We start from the raw sequence: 13755 nt of genomic DNA on the forward strand, positions 1-13755 counted from the left end.
CCACAGACTATGCCTGGATCAACCAGTCACCCAAATATGGGTGCACCAGGATTCCCTCTTTTCTCAACACTGCCACTACAACCACCATAATCTTGAAAAATGTTCTGGGGCGGTGGCCAGGGCAAAGGGCAGTGCCCGGAACTGAAAATGGTGACCCAGGATCCCAAAGTATAGGACATGATGTTCTTGCTGGATTGGAATATGTAGGTAGGCCTCGGATGAGTCCAACGAAGTTAAGAACTCTCCTGACTGTATGGCCATTACCACAGAGCGTAGGGTTTCCATGTGGAAATGAATCTCGCAGATGTCAGTTGACGATCTTGCGGTCCAGGGTGGGGCAAAAGGAACCTTCCTTCTTGGGTACGATGAAATAGATGGAATAATGCCCCATATTTTCCTGGGGCGCAGGTACTGGGATTATAGCCCTCATCCTGAGAAGCCTTAAAAAAGTAGTCTCCACTGCCTGCTTCTTGTGCTGGGAGTGGCAAGGAGATATCATGAATATATCTCTAGGAGTGCTGCGAAATTTCTCCAGTACCCATTTGTCCGAAATAATCTCTACACCCACTATTGATAGAAGAGGGACAGTCGACCCCCGATCTCCTCGTTCCAAGGTTGGAGGTTGGCAAAACTTCACTGGGGGGTTCAGGACGAACCTGAACCCGAGCCAGACTCTCTTCTTGGGCTATCAAATTCAAAAGGACTGAGACATCCCAAAGGACCGAGACCTCTGAAATGTCGAGTTTCTGTAGGGGCGAAAGCATTGGGAGCCCCTGAATAGATCCATCATGGGCAAGGGGTATTGTAACTGCTTTCTCTTATCTTCTGGTAGCCGGGGTACTGGAGATTCGCCCCATTTACTTGCCAGCTTTTCCAATTCGCTTCCGAAAAGGAGTGAGCCTTGAAAGGGCATCTTTGTGAGATTTGCCTTGGAGATGGTCTGCTCACCAATTCCGCAGCCATATCTGTCTTCTGGCTGCCACCAGTGAGTCCACTCCTCTGACCAAGGTACGGACTAGGATCGAGCCCGTGTCAGCTAAAAAGGTGGCGGCAGGTTCCATAATTGCTCTGGAATTCTCCCCCGAGTCAACCACCTCCCAAGAGAGGAGAAGGCATGAATGAGCTACCAAGGCACAAGAAACAATCTGTAAGGACATTGCTATTGCATCAAAGGCCTGTTTAAGGATGGACTCCATCCGCCTATCGTGCGCATCCTTTAAAGCCACTCCTCCCTCCACTGGGATAATAGTTCGCTTGAGATGGCACAGACCAGCGCATCCCACTTTAGGGAAATACAAACATTCTCTCGCTGCCGGATCCAATGGGTATAGAGCATTTAATGCTCATCCATCTTTAAAGCTTGCTTCTGTGGCATCCCATTCCAGGTCAATCAACTCGCGGATGACTTCCAGTACTGGTTCCGTCAAAGAGTCTGCCCCAGGAACTCCCAGCATTTTCAGGGTCTGGGAAACCAGGGCCAGCAATTTGGTTTAGAACCGTATCGGACCATGTTATAGTTTTTCCATAGACCCAGAGAAGTTTTCCCCATCTTCCAAGGAATTTGGTTCCTCTTTTTCATCTGTGCCATCTGGGACCCCTGCCAGGGATACCCTTGGTGAATCGAGGTATGCCTTGAGGTCTGCCAATAGGACTGGGAGAGGGAGGGCTTACCGGTTGAGGTTTTGTCCAGACAGGGGCAAGTGAGGTAGCAGACTGCACCTGTACAAAGGCTTGAAGGTCTTGAAAGAATTCCACCCAAGAGAAGGCGGCCGGGTCCATGCCTAGCCCAAGAGGTACGGAGGTAGGTGCTGCTAAATTTCTCTCTCCCACGGTTGACCCAGTCCTCGAGTTACTCAGATCCGGGGTACTTCCAGTTAAGGTTGTGGCTGACCCATCCTCTGAAAGGGAGGAGCTGGGCTTAGCAAAGTCCGGGGAGGCCAACTCTCCCTGGGCTTCCTCACAGTGCTGACATAAGCAAGAATCCAGGTCAGACTGTGCAGCCCTAATAGAACAAACAGCATAGAGAGAAATGCACTTATGTTTCTTTGCTGCTGGAGCCATTGGCGATAGTAACTGTGGGTTCAGATGGCTCGCACTTAAAATTTTATGTGGACAGATTTCATGCGCCTATACAAGCAGTAGCAAGGCATACACAGCTCTTGCACCCGGCTTTACTTGTATTTTGTGCCTAGTAAGTTGTGTATGTGCGCGGCGTTATGCGCACAGCATATGCGCAGAGCCGACACGCACTGCATGTACTAAAGCTCAATGGTGGGTAATACAGGCACAAAAACATGTGCAAGATGGTGCCACCGCAGCCTACCATGCGGCGTGCGGACCAAGCCTAAAGTGCAGCCTAGCCAACCGGGGAACCTCTCAACCCACTCGGAAGCCCACGGGATAGGAAAAGATGTCTGTACAGCACGCCGAGCAGGAGATCGGAAGAAGTCATACTGAAACCCCTCCAACGTCACTGAATCTGGAGGAAATCTTTTTTTTTTTTTTTTTAAACTTACCTGGGCTCTGTGCTTACCAGCTGTGGAGGGGAGAGGGCTTTGGCCGTTATTGCCGTGCTCGGCTTACTGCACCCGCTGCCTTTCAGCTGCTTCAGCAGTAAAGTCCACGCCAGGAATCGGCTACCGGACCAAGGCATACCCTCAGATATCTCAGAAATCACCTCAGGAATTTTCAACGGGGGGAGGGACCTTTAAGTATCACCGCAGGACAGCAGGGCTCAATGTTTTCTCTAATTTAAAGGGAGAATTTCTTCTTCCAAAAGGTACAGTGATCCTCATAGGGAAAGCATGTCCACATCTGCTGGAGAAATACTGAAGGGCTGAGGTCACTGCAGGCGTGTATATTTAGGGTGACGTCAGCTTTGAAACCTGACTCCGTCTCCATTTGCTGGCAGGGGAGCATAAACCCATTGGCCCCGAGTCCATCTGGCTTCATGCTAGGAAAAGGACATCGTCTCCTATCCCATTACTTTTTTTTTTCCAAAATATTTTATTGGTTAACATTTCCAAATACAACAACATGTATGCCCTTGTTCAGGCTCCAAAGAGAAAACAAAAAACACATCAATAAAGGAACACAAGGCCCACAAACAATCGCATATAGGCACATGCTAACAATTTTTAAGCTATTTCCTCCCAAATGACCACCCCACCCACCCCCTGTATTGCTGGTTTAACTTTACCAATCATAAAAAGAAACAGATGAGAGAAACCTATCCATGACTGCATATCACCATGCTCAGAGAGGAACCATTTCCGTGAGAATATAAAGGTCATACCGATATTGCATCCCAGAATTAAGGGCACTCAGGTAAAGCATTTTATTTGGAAGCTGAGACAGTACTGGATCTCGGCTTTTCAAGTGGAAATAGTCGTCTAACAGCTGGAGGAAGGGTCGGATAAAAATGTTGCCAAAGATCCCAGAAAAACCCCTTTTTCTTGTAAGACATATTAGCATATAGGGACCCATATTCCATCTGAAATAGATGTGACAGCTGTGTAACCCATAAAGCTCTAGTCGGAGGAGTACTGTCTATCCATTTCAATAGGATACATTTTTTTGCAATCAAGCATACCTTAGAAAAAAATAGAATATTGTCATGATTCAGCGAGGATTCTCCCGTGTCAATATTCAATAAACAAAAAGCTTGAGACCACTCAATTGACACTGAGACCATCTCCGAAACAAGTGAACGAATCTGATCCCAAAATGCTTGAATTTGAGGGCACTCCCATAGCGCATGTATGAGAGTAGCAGTGCCTTGGGAACATTTTAAGCAAAATTCAGACTTGGCAATTCCCATACGGTAAGCAGCCTGTGGAGTATAAATGATTCTATGAAATATTCTACCTTGCATTTCCCTAAGAGACACATTATTCGTAATTTTAAAAATGGATAAATAACCCTCCTGGAGCATGAGATCGTCTAACTCGTCAGAAATATCAGTGCGCCATTTCAGTAGGAGGCGGTCAAATATGGGATATAAGGTCACATTCTGGCAAAACTTATATAATATAGACAACGAGCCCTGCCGTTCTTTATACAATTTTAAAAGGAAAATATATTGTGGGTTATCTAATGGTCCCTGGACCTCCCTCAACAGTGAAGAAACATAGGCTCGTAACTGAGCATGTTCCAAAAAGTGGGAGCCAACCAAGCCTAGCTGCGTCTGTAATTCCAGGACTGACTTGAGAGTCCCTGAAGTAGTGTCCAAGAGATTCCCCAGCATACTACTCACTGGAGCTTGAATATTCTCTGTAAACAATTTCGCAAACGGCGGAGTCAAAGGATTATTATGCAGAGGGTATTGAGAAGAAACCTGAACAGGCAGTTTTAACACTTTCCGAAGGACCACCCACGCCCGCCGTACAACATAGACTAATGTGGCCGTAATACCCCTTTGAGCCAGTTCCTTCTTTGATAAATGTAACAATAACTTGGGGTCTATCGGATGACATAGGTCAACCACCAGGGAGTAATCAGTAAATTCTGAAGTACCTTGTAACCAGTCCCCAAGAAATCTGAGATGTGCTGCCCACACATACTTTCTAAAATCAGGCAAGTTAAGCCCTCCCTTTGCTTTCGGAGCCGCCAGGGTCTGATAGGCCAATCGGGCTTTCTTACCTTGCCATAAGAACCGAGAAATAAAGCGCTGAAGGCGCCTTAAATCCGTCTCTGCTAAGTATATGGGCATCATAAGTAGCAAGTATAGTATCTTGGGAGCAATAATCATCTTTATAACAGCTACTCTACCGTGTAATGTCAAAGGAAAATGTAACCACGCCTCCAATTTGCTCTTAAGTTTATCTAGAAGAGGAGGTATATTGGCACGATACCACTCCTGAGCGTGCCTGTGAATTTGCACTCCCAGGTATTTAATCGTGTCCCCCGCCCATTTAACCGGTAGTTCAGTCTACTGCGACTTCAAAGCTCCCCGTATATCTAAGGCCTCTGTTTTGTCCAAATTTAATTTGAAACCTGAAACCTTCTGATATTCCTCAAAGAGCTGCAAGGCCACTGGAAGAGATTTACGGGCCTCCGTCAATAGCAGCAGTAAATCATCAGCAAAAAGTAAAGTTTTATGAACATGAGACCCCCACCCGTATACCCGCTATATCCGGGTTGGACCGTAAGGCAATGGCCAAAGGTTCAACCGATAGGACGAACAAGAGAGGGGATAAAGGGCACCCCTGCCTAGTTCCTCTGCATAGTGAAAAGGGATCAGACAGGGAGCCATTCACCATAATTCTAGCTGTGGGATTGGTGTAAAGAAGCGCCACATATGCAAAAAACTCCCCCGTAATACCAAAACGCCCAAGTGTCTGTTTCAGAAATTTCCATTCAACTCTGTCGAATGCCTTCTCTGCGTCACACGCAATCAGTAGGGGTTCCGGCAAATTTTGGGAGTGACACATCTCCAAAGCACATAATACCCTGTGAATGTTTACGGTGGCCCGCCGTCCTTTAACGAACCCTACCTGATCCTTGACAATAAGAGAAGGCATGACACTTTAATCGGTTGGCTAAAATTTTGGCATAAAGTTTAATATCCAAGTTTAACAAGGATATTGGTCGGTAGGAACCCGTATTAAGCGGATCTCTCCCAGGCTTTGGGAGAACAACAATATTAGCAGACTTCATAGTTTCTGGCATCTGGCCTTTATCTTTCATGGCTATGAAAACCTGTGATAGTGTATCTGGTAGCTCAGAAAGCAGGGATTTGTAAAATACGGAGTCAAAACCATCGGGCCCTGGGGCTTTATGTGACGGTAAGGTTTGAATCGCTTCTTTCACTTCTTGCACACTAATTTCTTTATTTAAATGGAGTCGTTGAGCCTCCGAAATGACTGGGCAAGGTATCTGCTCCAGTAACTGGGTTATCTGAACCGGATTCGGTTCTTCAGAGGAGTATAACTGCTTGTAATATTGGGAGAAAGCATTTGCAATATCTATGGAGGCGGTTTTTATCTTTCCCTGTGCGTTCCTAATGGCCGGTATAAACTTGCTAGGTTCTTGACTCTTAAGCAAGTTAGCCAACATCTTTCCTGCTTTATTGGCCTGATGGAATAGTCTAAACTGGTAATGCTTCATAGAGGAGATAGCCTTAGCATGTAGAATATTGTTTAAGGCCACCTGAGCGGCCCTATATTCCTCAAGCATGGAATCAGTGGCATTGCTGATAGTCAGTTTTTTCAATCGGTTTAACTTCTTGGTTAAGCAAATAATATCCGCCTGTTGCTTCTTCTTAAAATAACTCACATAGCTTATTACGTGGCCCCGCAATACAACTTTGGCGGTTTCCCAGAACAGTATTGGCTGTGTAACATGTGAGGAATTATCAATTACAAACTCCGCCCACTTTTCTTGCAAAAATTTGGGAAAACCTTTATCAGAGAAAAGAAAACTGGGCATTTTCCATTGATTCCCCCTAGCTGATGGTAAAATGTCCAAAATAGCCGTCACCGGGCAGTGGTCCGAAATTACTAAGTCAGCAATTTTGGCATCAGAAAATTTGGACAAAATAGATTCAGATATCATTAAGTAGTCAATTCGTGACCACGTCTTATGCGCCCTTGCCAAGTGGGTATAATCATGATCCCCTGGGTTTAAAACTCGCCAAAGATCTAACAACTTTAGCTGTGTACATAAAAAGGGGGGTCCTTTGTTGTCACTTATAGGATGTCCCTGCTGACCTGGGCGCCTGTCTATCTGTGGGTCCACTACACAATTTAGGTCTCCGCCCAGAACAATAGGTCTATCCACATACGCTGAAAGCTTGGAAACTAAGTCCACAAAGAATAGATGATCATATTGATTAGGCGCATAGACGGAGACCAGAACCACCTCCATCCCCATGAGGACCCCAAGCACTATAAGATATCTACCGTTGGGGTCAATAAGCTGTTTCTGGAACTTAAAGTCAAAAGTCTTATGCAGCAATATCGCCACTCCGCGGCTCTTTGAGGTACCTGCGGCCGAAAAAACCTGATTAAATCCTTTCTTCGCCAATTTACTAGCTTCTTTTTGGGATAAATGCGTTTCTTGAAGAAAAATGAGTTTCGCCCCTACCCTATTTAGCTGAGAAATCACTTTTTCACGCTTGACCGGCGTACCCAGGCCCGCCACATTCCAGGTAAGTACCTTCCCCGCCATTAGAGTAAGCGACTAAAAAAGAAGCAGCAGATATTTACCCAAACTGCCCTTCCCCATAGTATCCTAGGATCGCCCACACTGGGATAACAAAAAGTTCCCCACCCCTCTGGCAACAGGTTCACACCAAGAAATATACAGAAAGAAGAAACAAAAAAATCATCAAAAAGCAATACATTCCCTGTAACCCCCCCCCCCCCCCCGATGTCCTTCCCCCCCCACCCCTTTCCATTCCCCTGAACAACACCCCTACAACCCCTGCGATAAGTCAGTTCCGTCTCTATAGCGAGACTGGGAGTCATCTTGTTGACGTGCACAACCGTCTCATCATAAGACAAGGAAAACAGAAATACACTTATACAGCGATTAACCAAACTGGGTTAAATGCAGATAGGAGAAGTAAAATAAAAACCATTTGGGATTCAGTCAGTAGAAAAGCATCTAGTGTTCAGCGTGAAGCACTATAATTCTGGGAAGCAAAACTTCGCCTTCCCCCAACGCACCTATAAGAGAGAAAAAATAAAAAAAAACAAAAAACAAAAAATCCCAAACGTGGAACATCAAACCTCGTTCCAAAACTGTTCCAGCCCTGTTTGAGAGCTTCAGAGTGAAAATTTTGGAAAAGTCCATTTTGTACGGGGCTCCATTACGCTTACACCACACAGCACATGGAGCATCACAAACATCACTTTTGTCCACACTTCTGTTCTCAGGAGCCTCTGGTCTATGAAGCCTCTACAGATTGTGGGATCTGGGAAATAAACTCCTGGGCTGTCGCCGAGTCTTCAAATAGTTGTGGAGCCCCCTGATGCCAGACCCTCAATTTCGCCGGATATAAGAGCGTAAATCGTACCTTCTTTTTTGCCAGCTCGGAGCAAAGAGGGGTAAAAGCCTTCCGAAGCCCGGAGACATGCGCTGAAAAATCCTGAAAAATTAATATTTTCTGGTTTCCATATTTTAACTCCCGATCCTTCCGAAAATGCTGTAAAATAATCATTTTATTAACATAGTTCAGGAACCGGGCAATAATCACCCTCGGCCTGGGTGTTGCTCCATCCACGCTTTTTGGGCCCAGCCGGTGAGCGCGTTCCATAAGCCCTCCGGATGCGGTCTGCAATGCTCCCATTACTTTTTAGTTTTCTTACAAACCTCTCATGAAGGACTTTGTCGAACACCTTTTGAAAATCCAAATACAGCACATCTACCAGTTTACCTCTGAACTGGTAGATGTGAGGCAAGACTTCCCTTGGGTAAATCAATGCTGGCTGTATCCCATTAAACTGTGTCTATCTAAATGTTCTGCGATTTTATTCTTTTTAACAGTTCCCATAATTTTTCCCGGCATTGAAATCATTTACCCAGTTAAAGGCTTCACCTCCTGAACACATTCATGGTGATACTCAACTATGAACAAGTGGTGTGCCACAATCCAAGCATTGAGCATGGAACCCTGGGAAACTTTGTTTGCAAACATATCTAACACCTTGGGATCTTTTCCAGCAGGTACACTGGAATGATCCCATGTGTCCTCAGCCCTCTTCAATGCCAGCTCCATTACAAAGGAGTGATGCAGCAGCTGGATGACCCCAAACCAAGGAAGACTTGAACTCTATTTCAAATCAATCTTTTGGGCTACTAGAAGACACCTTTTCGGGACTTGCCACATCTTCATTTGCAGATCTGCGAGAAGGCTACGGACTGGGATGGAAGCAGAGTCTGCCAGAGGTTGAAAAAACTGCAATAAGTCATAAGCACTCCTTTCTTGGGTCCTGCTCTTTTCTCACATTGATGGACAAAGCCTTTGCTAACTTATCCAGGAAGTGAGAGTAGCTGAGGTCTTCCAGAAGAGACATATGCTGAGCTAAGTCAGGAGGGGGGCTCTGAGGGAAGGATACTTAACCAAGAAGGAAACCTTGGGGGGGGGGGGGGGGGGGGCTGGAAGGGACCTCTGCTGATCCTAAGGGGAAACCACCAGTAGAAACTTTAGAATGAGATGAACCCCTGCCCCCCTCTGTCCCTTCCGATATCTGAAGGGCCTTGCCCTTGTGGGAGTAAATCTACCACCTCAGGACAGGGACTCACTCCTACTATCAGCAGACCCCGAGGTAAGTAATGAGCCTTTTGTGGACTTTGCAGGGTCCCACTGTGAGGGAAAAACTCCAGCATCCTGGACTAGAGAGGCTTCAATTTCCCTCCCTGGTCCTCAAGGCTTAAGGAGGCAGAAAACTCTTCAATAACTACGACAGCTGGGCTCCCATTAGTTGTGGAAATCTTTGCACTAGATTTGTAGGAGAGCTATCCTCCTCTGACACCCATATAGATTTATCCTCACCGAGTCCTGTCAATACTGACTGCGCCGAAAAGGAACTGGAAGCCACAGTAGCTGCAAGTGTGAAACAGGAACTGACACTCTCCATACCGACGCATCACACTTACTAGTGCTGGAACTGACCATGCACGCTGGCAGGGTCATCTTTTGCATCAAAACTTTACTCTCCAGAGATAATCTGTATTTGTGCACTGAAAAACTCTGCTCTGTTGAGATTGAAGGTGCCTTGCCTCCCTGCCATGAGGGAGCTTTGTTTTGGAATGAGAACGCCATATCGATGAGACAGATGGGGGGGGGGGGGGGGGGGGTCTGATCTGGATAAAATAGATGGCTCAATGCCATTTATGATGCTGTCACCTGCATCAGGAAGGCTATCTTCTGGCTCGGGGTGGAGGGAGGGTCTACTTCGGCAGAACCCTGAGCAGACAGTGTCAGTCTCTAGGGCACCAAGGCAGACAACCCTAGGCAGAACACTGCATATGTTGCTTAATTGCTCTTCTTGGATCCTCATTCGGCACCATGGTCCATCCATGCCATGCTTAGCCCCCATGTTATGCTCAGCTCCCCTGTGACAGATCCGGGAGCCAGCACCACGCAGTGTGCAAGGGAGAAAAAGAACTTTACCTGACGTGGGAAAGAGAGGAAGATTCCCACCTCAATTTCTTGCAGTGCCAGGAATCCAACACCACCTCACTCCAGGAAGAGCAGCAGTTTCACTGCCCTGCCTTGCACGGAGGGTTCGGGCTTTTATCAGACTGCACCTTCTGCAGGGCCTCCATTTTCAAGGCACAGTACTGCTGCACTCTCGGGGACATTCAACCACAACTGTATCATGGTCCAGGCCCAGGCAGTAACAGCATACAGAATGAGTATCTGTGATAGACATCCGGTGCCCATAAACACAAGCCTTAAAGTTGTTGATCTTGGCCTTGGATTTTTCTATTTATAGATTTATTTTTTTTTTTGGTTTAAAACTGTAAAGATCTGTTCATTAGCTGCTGAGGCAGCAGCAAAAGTAAAAAAAAAAAAAAAAAAGAGAGACATACACTAAGTCAACTTACAAGGCCAAAACCAAAAGGTAGAGAGACTGGAAACATATCAGTGAAGTAGGTCAGATAACGAAAGACTGAGGGGTGCACAAGGCAGTGTATGCATGTGGAAACTCCCACATGTTCATTAGGACTTTGACTGAGCTCTGAGAACTGGGTTCAGGTCTGCACCATCGCCTGACACTACCCACACATAATGGCTGATTCATGCCTGCTTGTTGACAGAGAAACTAAGAAACTAGATTGATTCCTCTCACTGAATGAGAGCACAAAAGACAACGAAGAACTAAAAGAAAGTGACTTGTTGGCCCCAGTACACACTTAGTGGATGAAAGATAGTCTGTCTACATGTGCACTCTCTACAGCAGAGTGCATATTCATAATCCACCTCCCGCCACCAGAACGCACCGAGCTCAGAGCTACCACCATTTCAGCACGATCGTGAAAGCCTGCCAAGCTTGTAACAGTCGGAATGACTGACTTGATAGCCACATACATCCTGACTGGTATCAACTGCATACTCTCTAAATTATATATGTCAATTATTCATCATGCCTACTGTTTTACCTGCATGCTGACATCATTATAATTGCCTTTGTTATACTTGCGTCTATTTATAATGTTCTGCCTCCATCTGTGTCCTCTACTTGTTCATTGCTGCCATGTCTCCTGCACACTGTGGAAGTGGGTGTTCTAAGGTGTACCATACCATTATCATCACCTCAACTTAATCTAATCTGCCTGCTATGACCTATTTTAACTTGCTGTACTGATTAAACCAAGGCGGTTTACTTCTTCAAAAAGGTGTTTAACATTACATTCTCCTTTTCCTAGGAGGATGAAGAGCCATATTCATTTCATCATGACCTCCTCTCTGGCACCCCAATTCTCACCTTCTCTTTTAAAACTTCTTTTTTATGCATCAAAAACTAACTACATACATTGGAGAGAATTACTTTCATTTCTCATGCTTAAAGGATCAATAAGCTTAGCAGAAAACATCTGCTTAAAATATTCTATTATACCACGAAGCTTACCCATGTCCTCTAATACTGAGGTTAAAGCAGCCGAGTCGATCACAACCAAGTGAGTCGGCACCACACTGCAGAGGTAAAATAAAACTGACGTTAGTACTGCAAGCTCAGTACAGGTGTTTGATAACACAACAAATGTAATAGAAAGGGCTAGAGCTATACCCAAGTAATTACAAGAAATGGCAAGAGGAGGAAGGCAGGTGACACGATCTGGAAAAGCTTTTTTGGGATCCTGCTAGATACTTGTAACCTGGATTGGCCACTGCTGGAAACAAGATACTGGGCTTGATGGACTATCCTTGGTCTGATCTATTATGGCAGTTCAGTTCTTAAGTTCTATGATCTAGTGAAGCTTGAGGAATAATCTAGAATCTGGTTTTTTAGCATTAAACTTTCTGCCAGTCATGTATTTGGGCTAAAAAATAATTTAAAAAAAAAAAAACCCCAAGGGAGTGTTACAGCATAGGAGGTGTAATTCTTCTGTGCTAAAAACAAGAGTAGTTTCTGTGGGTAATTGTATACAGTGATCTCAAGGTGGTCAAAGAGATGGATAAGGCAACAGCAAAAGTTATAAAGATATATGGTGCATAGGAAGAGGAATGGTTAGCAGAAAAAAGGGAGGAGATATTGTCCATGTATAAATGCCTGGTGTGATCTCATTTGTAATGCTATAAACAATTCAGGAGAACGCACCTTGAAAGGATATAAACCAGTTTGGAGTCAGTCCGGAGAGCAGCTACTAAAATGGTCAATGGTTTTTGCTAGAAAGAATATATGGACAGACTTCAAGATCTAAACATGTATACTCTGGAGGTATTTAAATGAGAGAGACATTTAAATACCTCCAAGGAATAAAGACAGAGGGGCTGAGCCACCTTCAATGGAAAAGAGGTTCTGGAATGAGGGGTCATGGGATGACTGTGGAAGGGGGCACAGACTCTAGAGTGACCTAAGGAAATATTTCTTTACACAAAGGTTGATGAATGCATGGAGCAGCCTCTTAGTGGAGGTGGTGGAGAGAAGGACAATATTTGAGCTCAAGAAAGCAGGGAACAAGCATGGGAGGCAACAAACGATGGTGGTAAATGGAGTCCATGCTGAGGAGAGGGGTGTTACCACTGGGATCAGTCCTTTTCAATATTTGTGTGAGCAACATTACAGAAGGTTTGTTGGAGAAGTTCTGCCTTTTTGCTGCCGATATCAAAATATGCAACAGGGTAAACACAAAGGATCCCTAGTGGCAAGAGAATAGTGATGAAGGCACTGGGCAACCTTTACTGAATGACAGCTGCAGCCCAAAGCAGCAATGATATTGTTGCACTGTGATTTCTGGACGACATAGGAAACCTTCACGGAGCAACCATAAAGGGGACACAATGGGATTGGGGTTAGGGTCCCATGTGGGAATCTGACTTATTCTGGGTAATGCGCATAAAAATCGCAGGTGGACAGACTAGATGGGCCTTTTTGTTCTTTACCTGCCGTCATTCAGTAGGTGACTAAGACCTATACACAAAACAAAATGTCTCAAAGCGTGGGCTCTCTCTCACCTGCAGCACAATACAGGTTGGCTGGTAAAAATCCACAACCTGCTTAATGACCGGCTGAAACAGGTGTCTATAACCTGGAGGGAAGAAAGGAAACACACACATTGTCAGGGTAATGGAGGCGGCAAAAGAAAAAAGAAGAAAAAAAAAAAAAGAATAGCGAGGTAAACCCCTTCCACACACGACCATTTGACTTACTCTGATCATCAATACCATCTCTCAGCGGGACATTCAAGCAGTAATATCTTCCACTCTCTGCTCCCACCTCATACATGTCACCTAGTGCAACAAATGAAATTCTGTTTAGAATTAAAAACACTGAAAAATTCTTACCTTGAACCTGCAAAATCTAAGCAGTCATAAAACCCTCCTCCTTGCACAAAGTTCTCTGCATAGCTTTTTCAGCATCAAGACACCCTAACAAGCTTTTCTGTTTAAGTCCTTTCTACGTAGACCCCCTAACTGGGTTATGAAAGTACTCCTCTCCTCCTAGTTTCCTAACCTTGCCATTTTCACCCACATAAAAAGGTTCTCAACACCACACGCCAACGTCTGTCATTTCCATTAACCTACAATAGCTCATTTTCAGTACAGCGTGATCATAAGACCTTTAAACTCTGACATGGCTG

The 13755-nt window shown here is 45.1% G+C and overlaps 1 protein-coding gene across 3 annotated transcripts in view; it reads right to left on the reverse strand.

Moving 5' to 3' along the window:
* The window catches only part of HDAC3 (histone deacetylase 3), a 74579-nt gene that overhangs the window by 39300 nt on the left and 21524 nt on the right, over positions 1–13755 (reverse strand). For all 3 annotated transcript variants that reach the window (XM_029583281.1, XM_029583283.1, XM_029583282.1), the window contains exons 8-10: positions 13325–13405; positions 13130–13203; positions 11583–11647 (exon numbers count right to left, since the gene is read on the reverse strand). In XM_029583281.1, the coding sequence (XP_029439141.1) occupies positions 11583–11647; positions 13130–13203; positions 13325–13405 (220 nt within the window). The remainder of the gene's footprint in view (positions 1–11582; positions 11648–13129; positions 13204–13324; positions 13406–13755) is intronic.

The sequence above is a fragment of the Rhinatrema bivittatum genome, chromosome 18, assembly GCF_901001135.1.
Source record: "Rhinatrema bivittatum chromosome 18, aRhiBiv1.1, whole genome shotgun sequence".
Taxonomy (NCBI): Eukaryota; Metazoa; Chordata; class Amphibia; order Gymnophiona; family Rhinatrematidae; genus Rhinatrema; species Rhinatrema bivittatum.